Genomic DNA, 25,739 nt, shown 5'->3' with positions numbered 1-25,739 from the left:
TATCTTATCTTTTTTTAGAGAGAGGAAGGGAGGGAGGGAGAGAGAGGGGGGAGAGAGAGAGAGAGAGAGAGAGAGAGAGAGAGAGAGAGAGAAAGAGAGAAATGGATTTGTTGTTCCACTCATTTATACATTCACTGGTTGATTCTTGTATGTATCCTGAGCAGCGATCAAACCTGCAACCTTGGCATATGGAGATGACACTCTAACCAACAGAGGTAACCCCAAAAGGCACATTTACAAACATTTTTTTCTCCTTTTTTTTCCTTTCTCTCTCTCTCTGTCTTTTAATCCTCACCTGAGGATATTTTCCCCATTTATCTTCAGAAAGAATGGGAGGGAGGGAGGGAGAGAGAGAAACATCGATGTGAGAGAAACACATTGACTGGCTGCCTCCCACATGACCCCAACCAGGACCGGGGACCAAACTGCAACCAAGGTACATGCCCTTGATCAGAATCGAACCCGCAACTCTTTGGTCCATGGGCCGACACTCCAATCGCTGAGCCAAACTGGCCAGGGCCACACTTTTGTTTTTATTTCAAATTATAAGAGAAAGTTTATTTATAAAGTTACATAATGGAAATGAGCCAGCTGAGCTGCATAAGCTCAGGAAACAAGTTCAGAAGCAAAGGACCCTTGGAGCTTAGGAGAGGGAAAAGCAAAGGTAACACGCCTGGGGGAAGAAGTCGGGAATGGGAAAGGCGTGGGCATGTTCAGGAGAGGGAGAGTGCCCCTAACGTTTTTTTAAAATCCTCACCAGAGGATATATATGTTTTATTGATTTTTTTTTTTTTTAAGAGAGAGGAAAGGAGACAGAAACATCGATGTGAAAGAGAATGGTTGCCTCCCGTACACACCTTGTCCAGGGATCAAACCCACAACCTAGGTATATGCCCTGACTGGGAATCGAACCTGCAACCTTTTGGTGCATGGGTCAATGCTCCAACCAACTGAGCCACCTGGCCAGGGCACAGCCCTAACATTTTGTTTTCACCTGTGAGGTAGGTAGAGAAAATAATCACTAGCCTCACTTTGTAGAAGGAAGAACAGAACAGAGACTCAAAGAGGTTAGTTAGTGACTTGCCCAAAGTCAAAGGATTCGTTACTGGTTTTGTTGGCACTAAAAGCCAGGTTTTATTTTCCAGTCCAGGACTTGTCTGGTCATTGCTAAGTACCCAGGCAGCATAGACAAGATTGGAGGACTTAATGGTTTTCCAATGTGTGACAGTCAATAACATCCTTCTCTCTCTCTCCTCCCATTCCTAGGAGAGAGGATGGTGTCCTAACTCAGGAGGGGACTTCAGGGAGTATATGGAGCTCTAAAAAATAAAACATTAAAAAAATAACTGGCAACAACTAAGGGATTCTTGTCAAAGCCAACTCTTTTGAAGGAAAAGCATTTCAGTGCTGATTTTTATTGAACAGAAAAAGCATTCTTATGGCTTATACTGTTGTAGGGAAACCCCAGAAAAGTAAAGGCGGCACTCTTTGAGATTTTTGTCAATGAGTTTAATATATGTCCATAGGATACCATTCATATGAATGATTAAATTACAAAATTAGCTGCCATGGTCCAAATGTGTGGGACTTTAAGAAAGCTTTTATTAATCAAAAGAGCTAAGCACGCCAATTTTGATTTCTAAAATGTATTTTAAAGGTTTGTAAAACAAGGCTAATTCTAGAGCTATATAGCATTAAATTTTGTTATATTTGTTATTTTAATAACTTAATTTCACAAATTGTTTAAAAAATTACATTTGCATCTCCCCATTGTCGCATTTCTGCATTAACCTAGAGAAAAACAATGTGAAAAGTTTTCATGCAGTTACAAAGGCAGCAACACATTCTGTCTCCACAGCAACTTGTTGTTGCCTCAGAACACACCTGCACATAAAGCATCAGCAAAAAAATACCCACCCACCCCTCTCCCACCAAAAAACCCAACCCTTTCCCTTCCCCAGCAAAAATTATCTGGTAAAGCAGTGACTTAAAAAAATGCTTTCTTAGTAGGAAGCATTTATAAAATGCAGAGATCTGAACAAGCTAAATGCTTGTGCAGATAAATGGGCCTCTCCCCCAAGAGTTCCTTTCTCAAAAGGCAGAAAGAACTCTCAATAGTTTAGGAAAGCTCCTTTTAAAAAGTCTATTTATGCATATTCATGGCTATTTCTCTGAAAGAATATACCCAGCCTCAGCTGTGGAAGAAATAAATGCAGGAGGAGAAGCAAAGGGACACAGCCACAACACAGAGAACAGAGCTTCTCTATGAACATCCAATAGGGTGCGGCAACCAAGAAGGAATACATCTACGACTTCATGTAGACCACGGATCTGCTCTAGGTGAAGCAGTTAACTTTTCATGCATTTGTTACTCAAGAAAAACATACATTAAAATACAGCATTCACAATGTCATTAGCTTATGGTATCAGGTAAGGAGAAAACTGTGCTCCTGTACTACCTATCCCTAGAATTTTCCATGTACATGTCAGTACCCTAGTATCTACAGATATCCTATAATACTGTCATGAGCACCCCAAACATACAAAACATACACTGAACTACACTGTTTTGAGTCCCTGAAATTTCAATACCACAGATAGTGTTCTAAATTTTATTTTTTTATAAGTTTAATGTAGACACAGAAGAAAACACCAAGCAATGTTTATTGTGTAATTCCAACAGTTATTGGTGGAATCTTGTTTTAGGGTCATTCTTTATAGCCATTTCAACTGCCTAGTTTAAACAAAAAGCAACAATCTAATTGTATATCTATAAATTCATGATTATTTCTTCAAATATAATATAGCACTAAAAGCACTGGTGATTCATGTTATAACTTTAAAAGTATTTTAAAACTACACACAGTTCATGTATCATTCCTTTCATAAAATAATCAAAATAATTTGATTATCTGGAGTAAAATTACTATACAGAGTCCTTCCAATGTATCTCTAGCCTCTGTAAAATTCCAAACCAAAAACAGAACAGATGATGAAATAAGGATTTCTCAGTTACTGGGAGTGTCTGTACTTTAAGATGAGAAGTGGACTGGTATTTTTTACATTTCCTGTGAATTCAGAGCTTACAGGTGGCACAAGGACTCAGATCTCTGGGATGACTTTACATGGCTTTCACCTTGATTTGTTTCATTTTCATTTGCTTCTTTCCCAATTTCTTTTGCTCACGCCTCAAGGCAGCTTCCTAGAGAAAGACAGAGAGAAAGCGAGAGAGAGAAAAAAATCCAAACTAAGCTCTAAGCACGTTTGTTTTTAAAAATAAAAATAAAAACTAGCCCAGAAGGTATGGCTCAGTGGACTGAGTGGTCCCGGTTTGATTCCCAGTCAGGGCACATGCCAGGGTTTCAGGCTCAATACAGAAGGGGTGTGCAGGAGGCAGCTGATTGATGTATCTCTCTTACATTGATGTTTCTATCTCTCTCTCCCTTCCTCTCGTGCTAAAAAATAAATAAAAACATATTTAAAAATAAAAACTAGAATATTACTTATAATATTATTCAGAAACCTAGACTTACACCACAAGTAACATTCAGAAAAGTTATAAAATTGCTAATATCTATGCTGGTTAACAAAAATTAACTTGAAATGAAGCAAAGGTAACTACAATCTCAAGTTAGAAAGAAACTAAATACTACATATAAGCTGGCTTTTCCTACACCCAGGGAACACTAGCTCAACTTTCATCATAACAATTGTGTGTATTTGCCAAGAATTTGTACTTCAGTTCAAAAAACAATACGATGCTTTTGCTCTTTAAAAATACACTTTTATTGATTTCAGAGAGAGGGAGAGGGAGAGAAAAACATCAATGTGCAAGGGAAACCAATTGGCTGCCTCCTGCACGCTCAACTGGGGATTGAGCCCGAAACCCCGGCATGTGCCCTGACTGGGAATCAAACTGGCAACCTCTTGGTGCATGGGATAACGCTCAACCAACTGAACTACACCAGCTGGGCAATAAGACCTTTTTTTAAAAATTGATTTGAGAGAGAAAGGAATTTTCTGTTCCACTCATTCATGCACTCATTGGTTGGTTCCTGTATGTGACCTGATCAGGGATCTAATCCACAACCCTGGCATATTGGGACAATGCTCCAAACAACAGCCACCTGGCCAGGACCCCATAAGATTTTGTTTGAGCAGGTTATTAATTATAACTCTCTTCTTATTCGCATAGATGCTGTACTTGAGCATAATACTTCATGATAATGTTCAATTAGGAGTTTTTACATATTTTATTTAGTAGCAAAAGTCTGAATGTTTATCCATGCATAGCTGTGCCATTGTATAAGCACCCTGAAGAACTGAACTATCATTGTTAGCGCTGCTTTTATGGGAAAAAGAATTCTGAGTTTGGGTTCACAAAGGCAGGAATGAACCCACCCCTCTTTGGCAGCTGCTGCCTCCTGTGAGGGCACTGGAGCAGGTAAATAGCAAAAGCCTATACATCAAGAGCTATACTCTTCTGGGACAGTTATATGAAGTGGTCAAAGTACTGTCCCAAGGTCCTCTTTCCCCACTGTCCCAATCTCTACCTCCATCATATTCATTCTTTCCTCAACTCGATCCATCCCTTCCTATATTATATACTATACATGTGTAAAATTATCAATATACAGAATATGGCATAGTGGTTAAGAGAAATTTATTTAATGTATTTAAGAAACGTATTTATGTTAAGGTTTAAAAATATACAAAATATGTTCAAATTCAGTAATAATTAAAAAAATGCAAAATACACGAGATAACATTTCTCCACTATCAGAATCATACATTAAAAAAATTGAGATCTAGCCCTGGCCAGTGTAGCTCAGTTGGAACATCGCCCCATGTGTCCCACGCACTGAAGAGTGGCAGGTTTGATCCCCGGCTGGGGTGTATATAGGAGGCAACCCATCTATGTTTCTATGTTTCTCTCTCACGTCGATGTTTCTCTCTCTCCCCCTCTCCCTTCCTCTCTCTCTAAAATCAGTAAAAAGATACCCTCAGGAGAGGATTAAAAAAACAACTTAATAAAAATACTTAAAAAAAATAAAAAACTGAGAACCAGTTGTCATAGAGATACGAGTATAGAGGAGCTCTCATATCACATACTAGTAAAGGTATAAATTGATCCAACTTCTTATTGGCAGCCTATCATTCTCTTTCTCTCCCAGGATTCTTCTTTCTCAGGAAATAAAAGCACAAATACGGAAAGATACATTCTTGAAAGACTTTCATATTCTTTTTTTTTTTTTAATCCTCACCCGAGGATATATTTTTCCATTTTTTTTTTTTTTTGTACAGATAGAGTGGGAGGGAGAGAGAGAGAGAAACATCGACATGAAGGGACACATCGAGTGGCTGCCACCCACACGACCAACCAGGGCCGGGGACAAACTGCAACCGAAGTACATGCCCTTAGCGGGAACCGAACCCGGGTCTCTCCGGACCGCAGGCCAATGCTCTAACCGCTGAGCCAAACCGGCCAGGGCTCATATTCTTAATATAAAAATTTGTAGGACACTGTTTATAAGATAATCTACATTAAGAAAAGGAATATGTACACTAAACATATATAGAGTTGGGGAATTAAATTATATAGTGTTAACCTCTAAGCATGAGAGTTGTCTAAAGGGTATGTTATTTTTACATGGTAGAATTAAGGTCAGTTCATTTCTGACAAGCTCTGGGCCCTCCTTTTTTTCTTAAACCTATTGTAGTTTCAAACTCTAGAAAGAACTGAAGAACGACTTTTTTCATGAAAAAATGAAAGGCATTATCTATTAATGATTTCATGTAGGTTCTTCCAGTGTATTATTTAAAAAGCCATTTTTATTTATACAGAAGGTTACATAAACACAGAACTCTATTTTCAGGGGAAAATACCCATCAACTAAACCAAACCAAAGAAAAAAATGATGAGAAATGATAAGATGGGAGGAAGCCTGTGGTATCCTGGGCACTTTATTCGATAGCTTTAATAACTCCACAGGCAACTGAAGAGCCACACAGTGGCTCACTTTGACTTGGCAGCATGCTTCCTATACTTCTAAGAATTTTCTTCAATCCTCTAGATTGTTCTCATTAAAATTCACATTCCGCCCTGGCCGGTCGCTCAGTGGTTAGAGCATTGGCCCGGAGACCAATGAGTCGAGAGTTGAATTCTGGTCAAGGGCATGTACCTCAGCTGCAGTTTGTTCCCAGCCCTGGTCAGGGTTATGCAGGAGGCAACCTTAGTCAATATGTCTCTCTCATGTCAATGTTTCTTTTTCTCTCCCCCGCCCCCTCCCTCTATCTGAAGATAAACAGAAAACATCCTTGGGTAAGGATTAAAAAAAAAAATTCACATTCCCCACAATTTTGTTCTCCTCCTCTTTTTTTTGTTGTTGAGGTAGGGAGAGGGAGAGAGAGAAATATTGATGTGAGAGAGACACATCATCAATTGGCTGCTTCATGAACAACCCTGACAGGGGCCAGGTAGCAAACCTGCAACCCAGGTATGTTCCCCTTACCAGGAATCAAACCCATGACCCTTTGGTCTATGGGATGATGCTCTAAACCACTGAGCCAAACCGGTCAGGGCTCCTCTTCTTTTTTTGACTAGAATTTATAAGGTTTAAAATTTCAAAGTTGGACTATGGCACCTTATTTCACAAAAATGTGAGAACATGCTAATGTTTAAAACAACATACCACAGTCTAAAAAGCTCTTGCATTTGAGATTTTAGTTATGTACAAAAGAAACACCAAAAATATAAACAAAATAATATCAGAATTCTCTAATTCTATAATCAAATTAAAATGTTATAAAACAAGTTTATTAGGACCATAGGGTGCACATGCTGGCTTCTATTAAAATTGCCAATTTCTTTCTACGTCAGTATTTGGCTGGAAAGGTGATCGTGTAACTTGCAAAATGAGATTGTGCTGGGGAATAGGATAATTCATATCATTCTCCAGGCTCAGATTCAGTCTAACATGGTTTGAAGCCCTATTCTTCTTCATGGTGCTGTCAACTAACTTAATGTTCCAAGTACTGAGAAAATGCTCAACTGTTAACCTGTGTACATTCCTCCACAAAATTACCTTAACAGCCAATGTGGTACAAATAGGTATCCTTATAAATCTTAGTTTTACCCCAGTGATACGAAAAATTTGTCTTACCTCCAGCCTGCGCTGTTTCTCAGGATCTTCCTCATTCATGATTCGCTCCTTCTCTGCTCTTTTCTTCTCTTCACGCCGAGACTGTGCAGCTTCCTGTCTTTGCACATGTGTCAACTTCAAGAAGTTCTCTTCAACTCGAGCTCGGTTCTTATCTGCTTTTTGTTTGCCCTTTTCCCAATAAACAAAGAATTTCATAAGAAATCCATTTTAGCCCTGGTCGGTTTTGCTCAGCAGTTAGAGCGTTGGCCTGCCGTCCAGAGAGACCCAGGTTCGGTTCCCGCTAAGGGCACGTACCTCGGTTGCAGTTTGTCCCCGGCCCTGGTTGGGTCGTGCAGGTGGCAACCACTCAATGTGTCCCTTTCACGTCAATGTTTCTCTCCCCCCCCCCCCACTCTATCTGAACAAAATATGGAAAAAATGTCCTCAGGTGAGGATTAAAAAAAAGAAATCCATTTTAATCCAGCAGAAGTAAAATCCCATTTGGTATTCTTTCATACATAAAACTACTCCCATTTAGCACTTGCAAGTAAATTAACAAAGATACAACTACTGAAATCCTTGATAGATGACCCCCACAGAGGAAAAAATAACAAGTGCCAACTTATAATTAAAGGCTGCGGGTCTTACTTCTCTGTTGAGTCGGAACTTTTTGGCTTTGTCAATAGAATAAATCACCATGTTCATCAGGGGTAGCAAAGCCTCCATATCCTTTGGGTAAGTGTTACCTGAGCCAGGCACTGGAAAACAAAGTCATTTTCCAATTGAGTTAACAGCAGCATTAATACTCTTCTGAGTCACCACTCTTTTTTTTTTTTTTTATTAATAAACTCCTTTCTCAATTTTCTTAGGCAGTTAAAATGCAGCAGAAAAAAGAAGTTAAAATATATAAGGATTTCTTATTAAAGAAATCCAAAGGCAGCAAGCAGGCATGAGGTTAGTTTTCTCTGTATCGTTCCAATTTTAGTATATGTGCTGCCGAAGCGAGCACCATGAGGTTAGTTTTAACATAGTTTTTTATAGCTGTCACTTAAGAGGGAATAATACTTTCCCTTAAGGTCATCTCTCAGAAAACAAAGAACCCAGACAGGACATGGAATACTTACCATTAAATGTAAACAGTAGTGTCCTCTTAGTTTCAGGTAGCTTTAAAGGCTGACCTTCCCTGTTATAAAAGAAAAGGCTATTTAGAAAGATATTCTCTATACATATAAATTAACCAGTTCACTTAGATGAACAGATACCTACAAATAATCAGCACAGTATTTGCTTGGCATCCCCAAGTCAAATATAATCTCAGAGCCTGAAGGAGCTTTACACATCATCTGATCCACTTGTCTACCTGACGAATGCATTTCCAAGTGATCTTTATCCTATACTTAACCGCCTCCAGTGATGTCCCCTCCAGGCAAGATTTAGTCCATCTTACCTGGGGAAGCAGAAATGAGTCTATATTTAAGTATGAGGCGCATATTTTAATAATGTTTTTATTATTTTGATGGGTTTTTATGTTCTACTTCCAACTCCTATTCTATCCTCCTTCCTGTAATGAAGTATCTTATTTTTGAGCCAAGCTCAGAATAAAGTTAGAAATAACCTACTATAGCATATATAATTTAGTTCCAACTCACCAAAAATTCCCTTGTAATCTTTGACTATCAACTTGCCTGCTCGAACACCAAAAGGTTCCATAGTTACCATAATGAGGTACTTTGCCCAGTGTTGATACTGAGTCAAGCAAGTCAAGGATGGTGCAACACCATCTAGAAGCCAAAGGACCCAAGTAATTCCGACATACAATGAAAATTCAGAATGGCTTTTAATTTTACTCAATTCCATAGCCTATGAGACAGTAGACCTTAAACAAAAATTAAGGTTAGAACCATTTCTACACCAAGGGCAAACTTAAATAAGTATGCTCTCTTGAAACAAGGCATGAACTCAAACAAATTCAAGCCCTGGATATGTACATTTTTTTTTTTTATCCTCACCCAAGAACATCTTTCCATTTTTTTGTTCAGATAGAGTGGGAGGGAGAGAGAAAGAGAGAGAAACATTGATGTGAAAGGGACACATCAAGTGGCTGCCACCCGTATGACCAACCAGGGCCGGGGACAAACTGCAACCGAGGTATGAGCCCTTAGCAGGAAGCGAACCCGGGTCTCTCTGGAACGCAGGCCTACGCTCTAACCGCTGAGCCAAACCGGCCAGGGCTGAATATGTACATTTGAAAAATGTTACTATAAAGCCAGAAACTCGATGGGTATTGAGGGTATTTGATAATATAATAGGAAGGAATATAATCATCCACTATAAATAGAAGGAAGCCAGAAAAGGCCAAATTTACAAACATAAATCAAACATTATAGATTCATATTATAAATAGAAAAAGAACCTAGACTACAAAGTACAAAGAGATAGCAATTGCATTCTCTTAGTATTAGCCATTTTGTCTGAGTCTCTTCCACATCACTGTGTGTGGTGCACACGTGCAGTGACACATACAAACTGGGGAGGCTTGTCTCCCATACCCTTCCAACTACCTTCAAGAGTCAAAGCAAAAGAAAACTTGGGAGTCAAGAACTTCCCTCACTCATTTGGTTAGGGAAATTGCAGAAGCATCTTGAAGGTGTTTCAACACAGAAAGCTAAAGAAAATCATTTTGAACATTTTTATTTCATACGTACTCTTGCATAATTTTTGGACCCGAGAACTGGTCTGAAAAATGAACGGATTCAATCTTGTCGGCGTAGTGTGTAAGAAAGTGAACCATCTGAAACAGAGAAGATTATTGTTTTGAAAGTAGGGTTTGAGTCCGGCTGGTGTGGCTTAGTGGTTGAGTGCTGACCCATGCACCAAGAGGTCGCTGGTTCGATTCCTGGTCAGGGCACATGCTCAGGTTGTGGGTCCAATCCCCAGTGGGGGGCACACAGGAGGCAGCCAATCAATGTTCTCTCATCCATGTTTCTCTCTCTCTCCCTCTCTCTCTCATAATCAATAAAGGGGAAAAAAAGTAGGGTTTGATGCATTTTCCTTTTTTCATAAAGATACTCTTTTTTTTTTTAACGTTTTTTTTCTTTACTGAGTTTAGAGAAAAAGGGAGAGGGGGAGATAGAAACATTGATTGGCCGCCTCCTGCATGCCTCCCACTGGGGATCGGGCCCACAACCTGGGCATGTGCCCTGACCTAGAATCGAACCAGCGACCTCTTGGTGCATGAGTTGACACTCAACCAATGAGCCAAACCAGCCGGGTGATATCTTTAATCCTCCTTAATTTTGTATAGTGTCTTGAAAACGAAAGCTTTTAAAAAATTAAACTTAAATAAGATAAGGAATTTCTCTACAGTGAAACTACTACCTGTTTTTTAGTAACACCAATGCTTAAATTATTCTTATTGAGCGGCTGAAAATACGTCTCAAAATAATGTTCTAAATAAGAATGAAAGCATGGAGATAGACTCTAAATAATTTCCAGGAGATTCTTTATAAACACATCACCTTGAACTGACAGTTATAACTGTCTTTGAGCTTTCCTACATTTTTATACTAAGATGTACTATTGCCATTATACAACCAATAGAAAAAAAAAATGGCTCTCTACACATCCCTCTTCTCTTATACTAGTTGAAACTAAAATAATGGACTAAATGACATGGTGACAAAGATTAAAGTTTTAGTCCTTTTTCAAAAAAACCTGAAAGCCATCAGCAATCCTAGGAACAATTTGTTCGTGACTTAGAGAGAACTTCTTCACTCATCAAATTTTTTTTGACAAGTTAATCTGTTACTTAAGAAAGTATTAAAACCCTGGCCAGTTTGGCTCAGCAGTTGGAGCACTGGCCTGCAGACCAAAGGGTCACGGGTTCAATTCCCAGTCAAGGGCATGCACCTGGGTTGCAGGTTCGATTCCTGGCCCCAGTTGGGGTTGCGCGGGAGGCAACCAATCAATGTGTCTCTTTCACACCAGTATTTCTCTTTCTCCCCCCGCCACACTTTATATTAAAAAAAAAAAAAAAAAAAAAAGAAACCAATGGAAAAATATCCTCGGATGAGGATTAACAACAACAATAAAACAGCATTATGTTTTTGTGGGGAAGGAATACATAACCAGTACATTGTCATAAAATGAAGAACTTGTACAGTGTGACTTTTAGGGAGAGTGCCCTGTAAATGCCAAGGTCTGCAAATGTATGCCTTTTATTACATTTACCTTTGTATCCATCATTCCTTCTGTGACTTCTCCCATCTCTGACAGGATGGCCAAGGAGTCTGGCAGTCCATACTTTGCTCCAGACTTAGGTTTGTCACTACAAAACTCACTCTAGAGAAAGAAATAATTGAAAATAAGACATGGCATTTTATTATGCACAGACTTTTCTTCCCAAGAGAATATGTACTGACCCATTTCAAAGTGGTTAATTATGCTATGCTCTAAAGCTGAATGTCTATGTAATAATTAGGAACAGTTTCTACATATATTTTAAGTAGAACAACTCAACATACCAGATCCTGCATCTCTTTCTGTAGTCGCACCAAGGCTTTCCGAGTACCAATAGCAAACACATAGGTATCCATGTCTTCATCATTCATGGTTACTTTTATTTGCTTTAAAAAACAAACCAAAAAAACCTTGTTAGGTTCTGTGATAGGCAGATTTCTAAGATGGCCCCCAAGATTCCCACCTTCTGGTGTATATATACATCCTCCCCTTGAATGTGAGTAGGACTGGTAAACGCAAAGGGATATCGCTCTCATGACTCTGTTATATTGTATAGCAGAAGGTCCCTAATCAGCCGACTTTGCTGTTAATCAAGAGACGTTATCCCCATCAAAACGGAAAGGCTACCCACTGTATGGGAGAGCATAATTGCCAATGATATATCAGATAAGGGGTTAATTTCCAATACATATAGAGTGCTCACACAACTCCACAAAAGGAAGACAAAGAATCCAATTAAAAAATGGGCAGAGGAACTAAATAGACACCTCTCCAAACAGGACATACAAATGGCTAAGAGACATATGAAGAAATGTTCATCATCACTAATCATCAGAGAGATGCAAATCAAAACAACAATGAGGTATCACCTCACACCGGTCAGAATGGCCGCCATCAACAAATCATCAAACAACAAGTGTTGGCGAGGGTGTGGAGAAAAGGGGACTCTAGTACACTGTTGGTGGGAATGCAGACTGGTGCAGCCACTATGGAAAACAATATGGTGTCACCTCAAAAAATTAAAAATTGAACTCCCATTTGACCCAGTGATCCCACTTCTAGGAATATACCCTAAGAAGCCTGAAACACCAATCAGAAAGAATATATGTACCCCCATCTTTGTAGCAGCACTATTTACAATCGCTAAGATCTGGAAACAGCCCAAGTGCCCATCAGTAGACGAATGGATTAAAAAGCTGTGGTACATATACACAATGGAGTACTACGCAGCGGTAAGAAAGAAAGATCTCTTGTCCTTTGAGACTACATGGAGGGACCTGGAAAGTATCATCCTGAGTGAAACAAGCCAAGCAGAGAAAGACAAATTTCATATGATCTCACTGATTTCTGGAATATAATGAACATAACAGTTTGAGGACAATCCCCTAAGGAGTGGGGAGCTGAGAGAGGGATGAACAACAGAATTTATATGCATATAGGCATGAACAGTGGACATGGACAACAATCGGGGGAAGGGGCGGGGAGGGAAGGGGGAGGGGGGAACCACTGGGGGAAAAAAGGAGAATCATTTGTAACAAAAATTAATCAATAAAAAAAAAAATAAATAAATAAAAAAAAAAAAAGAGACGTTATCCTGGTGACTGACCTAATCACACGTACCCCCAAACCACCAATAGCTGCACAATGAGTGGAAGATGACCTGTCAAATAAAAAAGGGTCCATTTTTTGGCAAAGTACATAAGTTGTTAGAAACTACAAACAGAATCCAAGCAAGAAATGGAATATGTTCTAAGAAGTTAAGAATTCAATCTGTACAGAGAAAACTGGCAGGAAGAATACATACCACTTGATCACTCGCTGGCCTCATCATCCGGGCCAGGACATTCAATAAGTCCTGTCTCTTGAGGAACTGAAAAAATCAAACAAACAAAAAATTAAGAGAACAGTTGTAACTTCTACTTAAAAGAAGAGACCCTGGAAGGGGAATCAGATGCTTCAAATATACTTGACATTGGCTAATTAATAGTAGAAAGATGATTTTTAGATGTCATTTTAAGTCAAACGTGAAAGGATGAGACACTAAGAGAATTTGGAATTATGCTGGAAAAAAAACAAAAGGAAGACATATACATTGTACTAGAAATTCCCCACTTACTCTGAGTTGGATGAGCATCCCCTCACAGCACACTCGACCAGAACACCACAGGTTGTAGATATGCTCATTCTCCTGGTTCAGCTTTCCTGTGCTTGTGGCTTCTTTGTTTGTTCCATCATCCCCTAGAGGTAAAACCACTTAATGCGATTCTCTGAAAATGGTGAGGCCTAATCACCACAGCCTCCTCCACCCTGACCCCACAATGATCACAGTTTTAGGGTGGCAATACTTTGCTAACATATAGAACTATCCTTTGGACATGACGACAGAGGGGAATTGTTCCTTTTACTATTAAAATGCTACTGTCTCCATAAAAAATTCAGACCCTAGCATTACTTCTATGTCCTTGTTAGTTAATGCCAATCAGCTTGGAGTATAAATTTCTTAAGAGTAGATAAAAAATGGAGCAAAATCAGTTCAATGTTTCTCCCAAAAGTTAAAAAATATACACCTATGCAGTGAATAAAAAAATACCATTACTACAAACTATTTAACACTCCCTCACCATGTCTCCTATGAATTAACTTTTTAAAAAAATCCTCACCTGAGGATATTTCCCACTGATTTTTAGATAGAGAGGGAGGGAAGAAGGGAAGGAGAGAGAAATATCGATGTAAGAGAGATAAATCCATTGGTTGCCTCCCGTACAACCCCAACCAGGGCTGGGGATCGAACCTGCAACCGAAGTACATACACCTGACTGGGAATCAAACCCTCAACTCTTCAGTCCATGGGCCAACGCTCTAACCACTGAGCGACTGGCCAGAGCATCCTGAGTTAACTTTAACCAAGTCTGCTTTTTCAACAGCAAAATGGTTTAACAGTGGTATTAAGAGCTGTCTTTTAGATCTAGATAAAGATCATATTCCAACCATTTTCTCCCTTTACTTAAGTGTACGAAAGAAATTGTTCAGCCTCTCAAGGTAAAGCAAATCTGACACACCAAATGAAAACACACAAGGGGAAGTGGAAGGCATTAAAGGCTGCTTATTATTTTCCTAATGTCCATGTAAAAACTACTCTGAAATAACATGGTACCTCTGAGAGACCATGCAGGTTGAAAGCATGCAGACGAGGTTTAATATCATGGTTGCATTTCTGGATTTCAGTTTCCTCCTTAGGAAAACTGAAACTATCCAATTGACAGTATTGTTACAAAGCTTAAATAAGAAACAATATATGCAAAATACCTAGCACAACACATAAACAGTCTGCTAAAGAGCAGAGCAGATGGATACTTGCTTACTATTAATGGGAAACAAAATGTAAAATGCCAAATAGAGGTGAAGGTGGGTAAGTCCACCTTACTCCTTACACTACACAACCACAGGGACTCCTCAAATGTACTACAGTGTATATCTTTTCTGTGGATTTGAAACTCAAGTGCCCAAAACCTGAGGGAATTCTGAGGGGTTTCTGATTTCTAAAAGATGAACCGGAAGCATTTATCAAGTTACTTAAAATGTCAAAATTCCTTGCTTTCAAAGGGCCAGACTCTTATTAACTTGTTTTGATAACACTGATTATCTCATTCTAATCAGAAGCTGTTTAGCAACTGTTGATTAATAACAGATGAGAAAATTTTTTCATAAATACAATTTATACAATATAAAATCTAAAAAGCCCGGCTGGTGTGGCTCAGTGATTGAGTGTCGACCCATGCACCAAGAGCTTGCCGGTTCAATTCCTGAACTGGGCACATGCCTAGGTTGTGGGCCAAATCCCTAGTGTGGGGCATGCAGGAGGTAGCCAACTGATGTTCTCTCTCATTAATGTTTCTATCTCTCTTTCCCTCTCCTTCCTCTCTCTTTAAAAATCAATTAAAAAAATGTTTTTAAAACCTAACAAAAATGGGATCCTTGAAAGAAAAAAACATCCTCTTCGGTAGTGTGTGAAAGCAGTTAGATGCTTATACTGAAGGGAATAAACAGTTCTTAGTAGGTGGTTTTCAAGCCCGCAGCAGGACTTTATTAGCCTAACTTACCTACTAAGGTAAAGTTGCTTTCCAAAAGCTCTCTATGAGAATTAAACCAGGCCTGAGCAAGGCGACTGTTTTTATTCTTCCCAATAATATAATTCATGATGTAGGCAAGCAGACCAGTCACCATCAAAATTTCTAGATAATAACTCTCCCAACTGTTCTGGAGGTGTGCAGGAACCTAAAGAAGAACAATTATTCCATTTAATGCTGGTTGAGGCTGAAGGATGGAGTCTAACTCATGGGATGAAGGAGAATGAGAAAACTCATAAACAGAAGTGAATACTTTAGAAAAATGTCACTAAATATGGTTATATTTTGAAAAACATGCCCATTTTGATGTTCTAGGTTGATTTTGTAAAAGACTCTTTAATGAAACATGAGGACAGTCAAATGGGATAAAAAGATGGAAAACCCTTTGTATTAAACTTGATTCTGAGTCCCACCCCAAAATAATTCAATGTCTATCATTTTCATCATTCATTGATAAATAAAACTATGAGGGCTAGAATAAAAACATAGGGGTGTGTCTCTAGGTGTGGAGTTTTATCAGAAGAATTGAGGTCACTCTTTCATAGCTCCCACTATTACGTCAACACCAGCTACATGTATTATATTTCTACACTAATTATATTTCTGGGATTAATAACAGCAAGATATTTTGTTGGTTAGTTTGAAATTCAGAATCCTATATACCTACATCAACAATTGTTATTGGGTCTTTATTTTTGCTAGAAGAAGTATCTGGTTTGTCTTCATAACCTTCAAATTCTTCATCATCATATGGCTCACCCTCGGTATCTCCTTCCTACAAAAACGAGGCACAATCTGTTTTTCCCTACAAATGTCGCCAGCAATTGTATCTCATTTTTGTAGGCAATAGTTGTAGAGGAAAACAGAACATGTAAGCAGCAAGCACAGAACACAGAGTTAGTACATGTTTTTAACAAATGATGACTCTCCATACTTTTGAACCCTGAGTTCTAAATGATATAATTCCCACCCACATACAGAGGGCTTTCCATAGAGGAGAAAAAGACACTTCATTCTTCCATCAATGTGAAAGGTGGGAAAACACCACAAAATATTTAGAAGAGCTCCACCTACTAAACAAAAATGAAGGTTATCAGAGAGTAACAGTCTCCCTAGACCTGGGTCTTACTTTTAATGTCTAGGAAAAGTGCTAATTATAAATTTTCCCATCCTTCCAATTTCCCAAGAAATCAATAAAAAGGAAACTTACCTGGGTATCTGCATCTTCAAAATCTCCTTCTTGGTTTTCATCCTGCCCTTCTAACTCCACAGTGGTCTCATCTTCATCATCTTCAGTGGTAATCACCCGTTGAGGAGATTCAGTAACAGAATCTTCTGTGACATCCTCAAATTCAGCAAAGTCATTATCATCATATTCTACTATGTCTTCCTCATCCTCAAAATCATCAAACTTGGCTTCAGAGACACTCCCGAACACCAAAAGGACAACACAGAAAGCATGGAAGGCTTTCATTGTACCTTAAAAAAATGAGTTTAAAAAATAACAACTCTAAATGGACTGCTACTCTACATATACTGATCAAATTTGGAAACAAAAAATAAATCTATGACTTACTTCTGTTTTTCTCTTACTTGATACCATTCATTTCAGATAGCATTACAAAAAACAATGAGGTGAGGGTAAAGAGGCCTGGGTTCTAGTCTGGACTATAAAATCTTGGACAAGTCATTTAATTTATTTAGGTTGGTTTCTATTTACACTTTGCATTCAGTAAGCATTTTTTGAGAGCCTATAACAAGCTTTATGTAGGAAATGGGAAGGGGTATAATGAAGTAAGAATGAAATGCAACAACTTATCTGTTTGTGGTAACAAAAATAATACATGAATAGAAATGCCAATCATGCTTACATCAACTTTATATTTCCTAATTTTCCTATGATGTACTTTTCTAATGAAAAGAAGTTCTTTAAAAAAAATAAAAAGCATGATTTCTGCAATCAAAAGGAGACACTGCAGATGGAAGAACATGTATAGCATAAAGGCCTAAGATAACATATTGGAAGAGTTCGGTATGATGTTGGGTTTATAGACTCAAGAGGGGGAAATGAGGGCAGAAAGGCCAACAGGGGCCAAATCATAATGATCCTTATTTAAATATCACGCTAATAAGTTTGAATCATTAGAATCAACTAAAGGATTTAAGTAGGATAGTGACACTCTCAGATTTGCAATTCAACTCTTGACAGCTCATACACAAGGTGTGAATTGAAGAAAGGTACCAGAGGCAGGAAAAATAAGTGGTTGAAATAATTAGATAAGAGAAAAAACAGGGTTGAACTGGTAGCGGTATTGGGAATGAACAGGAAAACAGATTTGACAGATTTAGGACTTATACTTGTCAGCATAAAATGTTTGGGTACAGAGAATATGGGAAAGAAAGATCTGGGGTGATTCCAAGTTTTTGCTTGATTAATAACTGGACAAAGTCATCCTGGAGATAATGAACAATAGAGGAGAAAAATATTGGGGAGATAGGCAATAAATTAAATTTAGTACCTGCTGAAAAGTATGGAGTGTTTTTAAGCAGCATGGTAGATTAACATCTCTTAATTTTCACAATATCCCTAAAAGGCATCATAATTTTATAGAGGGAGAAAAGGAAGTAGTTAGAAACATAAATCTGAAGTTCAGGATAGAAACCTAAGTTGGAAATAGAGATGGTGTGGGAATGGATGAAATTCCCCAAGGAGTACTAAGTGTTTAAAGAAAGATAAAAAAAAGTACCAAAAAGTCTTGAAACAAATCATAACAGCTAAAAGGTGGGCGTAACAGGAAGAACCAGAATGGGAAACTAAGAAGGAATGGACAGAAAAAAAGAAGAGAATCTGGTCAAAGTGGTATTATAGATGTCAAAGGAGAAGCGAATTTCTAAGGAAACAGAGCTGTTTCAATGGCTGCAGAAAGTTCAAGTTAAGATATGGGTCAGATTTTTCCAAATGATAATAAGGAAATCATTTTTGGCAACTGCCAGAATGCAGGGAGTTGGATACTAATGGAGGTGAGCAGGTGACACAAGAGAGTATATACTACTCTTTCAAGATGCTCTGGGATAGTGAATATTCTATATCTCACATTCATAATACCATAAATTGTTAAAAGAATTAGTTTAATATTAAAGGTTATTGCCTAATACTTTGCAATCTATGGTTGCTCAAGAAATCTTCCTTTTTTTATCCTCACCCGAAGATATTTTTCCATTTTTTGTTCAGATAGAGTGGGGAGGGAGAGAGAGAGAGAGGAACATCCACGTGAAAGGGACACATCGAGTGGTTGCCACCCGCACAACCCAACCAGGGCTGGGGACAAACTGCAACCGAGGTACGTGCCCTCAGCAGGAACCAAACCCGGGTCTCTCTGGACCGCAGGCCGATGCTCTACCGCTGAGCCAAACTGGCCAGGGCTCAAGAAATCTTCTTTGAACTAGACAAAGTTCTTAAAATTTTAAAGACACAGTGATTTGAGGAATGCCATAGAGTATATCCTTTCCAATATTTTATCTTTGAGGTTAGCACCAGGCAACATTTTATGGGAAAACATAGCTGCCTTCTCAACACTGAAAACGGTTTGTGATGTGTCTCTACATATCCTTACTTCCTTTAATAATCTTTTATTATAGCCAAAAATAGAAGAAACATAAAAAAGAGCAAGCACTTTGTGGTGTAGATTTGGTTTAATGTCCGCTCTACCCCTTGCCAGCTATATGATCTAGGGCTAATTACTTAAAATACATTGTTCCCCACTTACAAAGACATACCATTGCCTCACAGGGCTGTAGTGTGGGTGGTCCAGGAGATGTGTGCCTGGCACACAGATGGCATGCAATAAATGTTAGTTCCCATTACTTCCTTCTCCTGTGCCTTATGAACACCCTTTAAGATTTACAAACTTCATTTTTAGTGTTTCACTTTTCAGATCTGTTTTAAACTTTTCCAAATAGAAGCAAATAAAGGTTAACACTGACAGTCAACTGCCTGCCAAAATGTCTGATCATTTCAAATGGGATTTCCACTTAGAATGCTCACACCATAGAAGCGTATCTAAGATAACTCAGCACTGTCACAGGGCTCCTTCAAGGTTATTTGGGTTAAAATTATCCAAGCCATTTGTGCCTTGGCCTTCCCTCTCAGAAGTCTCTTTGCCCCACCCGTCAATTCATTTCTCAAATGCACAATTTCCTGCCAGGCCACCCCGTCCTCAGTGAGACTCCTGGGCAGGGAACACAAGTGCTAACAAGTCTGGTTTGCTTATCTTCTGCAAACTCACTCGACAGTCTCTCGCAGATTGGGTTTGGGCTTCTAAAACCAAAGAGTTGAGTAAGTGAGAAAATCACTACTTGTTGCCATTTTGGATTAGGCCTTTCTGACACTGGCCAGGCTATGAGACCTCTGGAAGTCACGGAGACGTCCCAGACTCCGCACACACGTTGAATAAAAACACGTCTTGCGTTAGAAACCTTCAGAGAAGGCTGGTCAGAGGTGGTTGCTTCTGTTAAACCACCAGGGTCTAGTCCCCACCGTGGAGAATCGATTCATCCTAACATCTGTACTCCATGTTTCCTGCTGCATTCTGTCAGCTTCCTCTAGTTTGCCCTTCTGGTGGGCATTTGCTCACAGATCTGGAGGAAAGTTCCTCAAAACCGTTCATATCACTCCAATCCGGAAGACCAACAGAAAATGGCCCTTGGGGGACACAAAGTTTGCTTGTTTGGCTTAAGAAAGTCGGGAGAAGTGAGAAGGGGCGGGGGCCGATGCATGTCACGGACAGGCCCGACTGAGGAGGTTGAGTGGGAAACGGACCGGGCTAGGCCACGCACCTGAAGTGACCACTCGGACTGGCCCGGCCCCCACCGACAAACACGTCATGGCCCGCTTCCTACCTGTACCGGGGCTAGAAACCGGCTCAGAGCTCCTGCGGCTGCCGCCTCTACCCCACAGGCCTCTGCCTGGCCGCCACCTGCGCGGTCACCGCGGTTTTAGTGCCCCTGGTGCCTCTAGGACACAGAAGTACCAGGTTGCCCAGTCACACCACCCCACTCTTCACGTAGCCTCCGCCATCCGTTACGTAGACTGCGTACGCCCCGTCCGCGCCTGCGCGCCGCGCGGGGCGGGACACAGCCTCCGGGACAGCGCGAGACCGCCCCCACCCACACCCCGCAGAGGTGAGGTGGGGCTGCTGGGAAAATTACATAATCTCAGCCCCTGGGCCGGAACTGCTCACTCGTCTCGGCCCTCACGCCAATCCCAGCCCTCTCCGCTAGGATTCAGTCAAGTTGTCATCACACTGAAGTGCTGCTCCGGAAGCTAAAGGTGGCCATGCTCTATGAGACCACGTGGCCAGAGGCACGCGGAGAAATGTTGCCCAAGTCGTATTTGCAAAGGACCGGAGTTTAAGGGCTCTCGACAGTTTTATGTATAGGCGGTTTCCGCCTAAGCCCTTTTCTTGGAGTTTTTGGGCGGCTCCCTGTCACTGCTACTCTTTCTCCACTCCCAGGCCCGCTTCCTACACAGGCCACGAACACTTCTCACCCAGCAAGAGAGGCCTGTCAAACTGAGAGGTCTGCAAGGTATTCTGGAGCTGTAAACCCAAGCGCTTTCCGGGAGTTGTAGACTCAGGCCCCGCCCTCCGGCCCGCGCTCTGCATTGCGCATGTCAGGTTTGTGTTCCCTTCCCCCCGCCAGCAACGGGTCTAGAGGCGGCGGCAGCGGCGGCGAAAGGGGCGGAGAGGGAGGAGCGCGGCGGGACGCGGCCTGGACCGCGCGTACTTCGGGCCGTGGGATTCTCTCCGTGTCGGAGGTAGTAGTAGCTGTCGCTACAGCAGCAGGTTTGTGCGAGGTCGGTCTGGACGCGGGGCTGCGACCCCTTGGTGGCACTGGAGGCAACCGCGGGGCCTAGCGAAGGCCAGGGAACTGCGGCCTTACTTAACAAAGAGTCGGCGGAGCCCCTGATTACCGGAGGCCCTGGGAGCTGGGGAGGGGTAGGAATGCGGGGCCGAGGCCTCGAGGGGTCCTTCCGAGCCGCGTCGCCCTCCCACCGCTCCCGCTTTTCCCGCAACTCTTACGGAGGCCCAGTTGGCGGCTTTCCGGAGGCGGTGCCCGCCTCCTCGTCTACGGAAGAGATTTGCAAGGTACTGGGCTCCGAGGTTGGGATAGCCACCGGGAGGAATCTGACCCTGGACGGCAGCAGTTGGCAGATGCAAGCCTCCAAATCGGGGGCACCCTATTTGCAAAAGTTGCCAAATCAGAAGACAGTGAAAGACAAAGTCAGTGATCTCTGTGCAGCCTTTAGCTAGTGATTAGCATCACCGTCGTCACATAAACTTTTTTGCGGCCTACCTAAAAACTTATCTGATGTGAGTAAATAATGTATGTGGAATTGCAAGCATACGTACCAATAATATAGAGAGAAACTATTTACTAGTAGAGAGTTTGGATGGAATCATAGCTTCCTTGTCACCTAAGTGAAGCATTTCCCCCTTTGCCCCTAACTCCTTTCGGTTCCAATTTCCTTTGGCTTCCCTGTATGTTGTTTTTTGTAATGATGTTTCTGTGTCCCTTTGACTCCCTATGTACACCCCAGAGCTCCTAAAAGGCAGATATTATTTCTTACTGAATGTAACTTTCCAGAGCCAAGCACATAGTAGGTAAGCAATAAGTGTTTTGTATAAAAATTAATTTTCGGATTCTCAGTGGTGAAAAAAAATGTATGTTTTGTTTTTCTGTACCTAGAAGGGGCATTAGATGGCCTAATTTGCAATTCATTAATTTAGGAAATACTCTTATTGATGCTTACTATGTGTCTGTTCCCTAGCAACTGTTTTAGGTCTCTGACCCCCTGCCCTCATGAAACTTACTTTCTAGTGGAGGGAAGAGAGACAGTAAACAAATCTATAAATTACACTGTAAATTAGAAGGTTATTAGCACCTTAGGAAAATATACAGCTGGGAAGAAAGATAGGAAGGTGTTTATTTGAAATAAGGTGGTCAGGGATGTCTTTACAGATAATCTAATATTTAAGCAGACTAAAAGCAGTCGAGAGAGAGTGAGCCAGCCAGTGTCTGGGGGAAGGAAGTTCTAGGCAGAGATTAACAGAGAGTAAAGGGCTGGAAGAGGACAATGCTGGCCTGTTAGAGGAGCAGTAAGAAGACCAATGTGCTTGTAGCACTGTGAGCAAAGGAGGGAGTGATAGACGATAAGGTTAGGGAAGAAAGAATTGATGGGAGCAGAACAACCAGGACCTTTTAGGCTATTGTGAGGATTTCACTTTTGCTTTGCTTGAGATGGGAACCATCTGAGGGTTTTGAGCAGAGGAGTGATAAGATCTGACTTAGATCGTATTGTAATAATTTAGTGTAATTCATAGAGGAGTGCAGTTGTTTATGTTTTACTTTTTATTAAATTGATATTCATATAATCAGCCCTTAGTTTCTTTCTTCTTTTTTAACCCTCACCCAAGGATATGTTTTTCATTGATTCCAGAGAGAGCAAGGGAGAGAGAGAGAAACATCTTATTGGTTGTCCCCACTCACATGCCCCGACCTGGGATTGAACAGGAAACCCCTGCATCCACTCTGACCCGGAATCAAACCACAACCCTTTGGTAGACTGGATGACTAACCAACTGAGCCACACTGGCCAGGGCAGCTCTTAGTTTCTTTAAGCTCATAGAGAGGAAAGAAATGCCTCCAAAATAAGTATAACCCAGCATTTACTTATATTTGACTGTAGGAGAATGTGTTGAAATTCTTGGGTTTTGTACAGATTTTCGCTGTAGAACTGTGAAATGTTCTCAAGGCAGATTATTAGATAGAGTAGATGCTAATCAGGTGTCACCAGACCTCTTCTACTCCAAAACACAATTGATAAAGTAATGTGGATTTATATCCACTATTTTTAAAGTCACGTAAATCAGACCTTATTTTCCACCATTGTCCAAAATTTAAACTCTAGCCGAATTATCTTTTTGTTTCATGCTTATTCTAACTTTCTAGCCTTTGCTAGTTCTAGTTTTCCTCCCTAGAATGTCTTCTGCTTTCACACTTCTCTACTCAACTTACATCTTTCTGTGACTCCCCCAGGTTCCAGTTCTCTTATGAAGCCTATCCCTACTTGTCAGCTAATAGTGATCTCTGACATCTTCACTGTCATGTAGCACTTATGTATGGAATCCCTGAGTTGAAAGAGATCGATCTGAGAAGTGTAGCTTAATATTCTCCATTTACCAGTAGAGAAATTGATTTCTGGGGAAATAATAATACACGTGACTGCCAATAAACATTGCTTATTTACTATGTTGTAAATGTATTTTTGTGTATGAACTCAATTTATCACACCAACTGTGAGGTAGTTGATAGTCTCACCATCTTACAGATGAGGAAACTGAGGCCAGAAAAGCTAAATAACTTCCTTGAGCTCCCTTGAGGTTCACATCAAGTTAGTGGCAAAGCTAGAGTTTGAACATAGTCAGCCTAACTCCATAGTTTGTGTTACTTTCTATGCTGTTATGATTTTCTATTAAATCATACTACTTTAGTGTCTAGAACCATACCAAGTAGGACCTTATGCTACTTTTAATTTTTCTCTTTGGTCAAGTTGTAAATAAATCTCCTTGGGTCTCCTATATTGAAATAACTTGATTAATGAATATATACTCTAGAAAACAAAAGACATATAAAATGGACACGCCTGCTTCTTCACCCATGAAATCTAACAAGGAGTTCGAGAGATAAAACAAGAACACAAATAGGCTTAAATGTTGGGTGTTTTATGACTAGAAAAGGAGCTTGAGTAAAGAGAGCACTTCTCTGGGGGAATCATTCTTGTCATAGTTCTAGGAGTTGGTATTTAGATGGACCTTAAAGGATGGAACTTCAGTAGGTAGGTATAATGAGAGATTTGGTGGGGAAGAAATCTAGGTAGACAGAAAAGCATTCACCAAAGTGGTTAGTTTTCTTGGGAAACTGTTGCATGTAGGGAAACCCTGGGAGGTAAGAATGGTAAAGTAGTTTCTTGCCACAATGGAGAGTTTCATTGCATCCTGACTTGAGTAACTGGAGAGTTATTGTAGAAAGTGACAAAATCAGAAATGTGCATCAGGAGGGATTTTGCTGAGCATCTGAATCCTCACCTCCTTTAGGGGTATGACTTATCCCTAGTTCCACAGTATTAACAACATATTGCTTGTAAATACTCTTCCAAAATCTCATCTCACTAGAATTACGTTGATTTTCATTATATGATTCCTAAAGAAAGCAGAAGATGGTCTTAATTAAGTTCAAGCAAACTAGCACTTATCAAATAATTATTTTAGCCATGCATTAACTTTTATGGAAAATCCAAAATGAGTAAAGACAGTCCCTACATGGAAATACTAAGGGTGGCCTAAGGGTGAAGATTGACATAGTATAAGTCAAATTTAATACTTAGTAGACTGAAGTAAATGCTGTATAATACTTCGAACAAAACCTATGAGGTATATAGGGAGGTGGGAAGAAAAGTAGAGCATGTTGTTCTTAGTCCCTTCAACAATGTCATAAAAGGCCATTTTTGGAACTCTTTTCCACTTGAACTTCAGAGTCCATTATAAACATTTTAATTTTTATTGTTAGTGGTAAGCTTTAATACAAAGAAGAAAGTAAAAAATAACTACAGTTAACATTTTGATTAACAGCCCTCCAGCTATCCCTGGATATGTAACACATGCTTTTCCATTGCATTACATTGAATCATATTGTCCACCTTGTTTTATGCCTTTTTTACTTAATATGTAATGGACACTTTTCCATAAATGTAAGTAGTAATTAAAATTTTTTATTTTTTAAAATATATTTTTATTGATTTTTGTAGAGAAAAAGGGAGAGAAACATCAGTTGGCTGCCTCCTGCACGCCCCCTACTGGGGATGGAGCCAGCAACCCAGACATGTGCCCTGTCTGGGAATTGAACTTAGATCTTAGTCCTCGGGACAGTGCTCAAGTCCACTGAACCACACCAGCTGGGCAGTAATTAAAAAATTTTAAAGTTAGCCCCGGCCAGTTTGGCTCAGTGGTTGGAGTGTTGGGCCTCTGACTAAAGGGTTGTGGGCTTGATTCCTGGTCAAGTGCATGTGCCTTGGTTGTGGGTTCGATTCTGGTCCTAATTGGGGTTGTTCAGGAGGCAGCTGATCAATCTCTCTCTCTCTCTCTCCTCCCCCCCTCCCTCCCTCCCTCTCTTC

General features: G+C 40.2%; 2 protein-coding genes across 3 annotated transcripts in view; one reads left to right on the top strand and one right to left on the bottom strand.

The window, feature by feature from the left end:
* Window positions 1-1,487: 1,487 nt before the first annotated feature.
* On the bottom strand, window positions 1,488-20,592 carry CCDC47 (coiled-coil domain containing 47). Its single transcript, XM_036269722.1, has 13 exons — window positions 20,408-20,592; window positions 16,719-16,987; window positions 16,176-16,283; window positions 15,482-15,656; window positions 13,498-13,619; window positions 13,186-13,251; window positions 11,666-11,767; window positions 11,373-11,483; window positions 9,848-9,933; window positions 8,267-8,325; window positions 7,791-7,900; window positions 7,164-7,331; window positions 1,488-3,202 (listed from the first exon to the last, which is right to left on the bottom strand). Exons 2-13 carry the CDS (start codon window positions 16,980-16,982, stop codon window positions 3,122-3,124), a joined length of 1,452 nt encoding a protein of 483 aa, XP_036125615.1. The 5' UTR covers window positions 16,983-16,987; window positions 20,408-20,592; the 3' UTR covers window positions 1,488-3,121.
* Window positions 20,593-21,098: 506 nt separating this feature from the next.
* DDX42 (DEAD-box helicase 42) overlaps window positions 21,099-25,739 on the top strand; it is a 34,001-nt gene continuing 29,360 nt past the window's right edge. The window contains exon 1 of one of the 2 annotated variants that reach the window (XM_036269720.1): window positions 21,099-21,183. The gene's annotated coding sequence lies outside the window, so the exon portion shown is untranslated. Of the gene's footprint in view, window positions 21,184-21,238; window positions 21,352-25,739 lie in introns of those variants that run through there. The other variant, XM_036269719.1, reaches the window with a different exon arrangement.

This window comes from Molossus molossus, unplaced genomic scaffold (assembly GCF_014108415.1).
Source record: "Molossus molossus isolate mMolMol1 unplaced genomic scaffold, mMolMol1.p scaffold_m16_p_19, whole genome shotgun sequence".
Classification (NCBI taxonomy): domain Eukaryota; kingdom Metazoa; phylum Chordata; class Mammalia; order Chiroptera; family Molossidae; genus Molossus; species Molossus molossus.
Note: the sequence above shows the minus strand (reverse complement) of the source record. Positions and strands in the feature narration are given on the sequence as shown.

Excerpts from the sequence above, each read along its gene's own strand:
- CCDC47 (XM_036269722.1), bottom strand. The coding sequence starts at position 16,982 with ATGAAAGCCTTCCATGCTTTCTGTGTTGTCCTTTTGGTGTTCGGGAGT. Across the intron at positions 15,657-16,175 it reads ACCCAATAACAATTGTTGAT|GTTCCTGCACACCTCCAGAA; the intron begins GTAGGTATATAG and ends GTTCTTCTTTAG. Across the intron at positions 3,203-7,163 it reads AGAAACAGCGCAGGCTGGAG|GAAGCTGCCTTGAGGCGTGA; the intron begins GTAAGACAAATT and ends GTCTTTCTCTAG.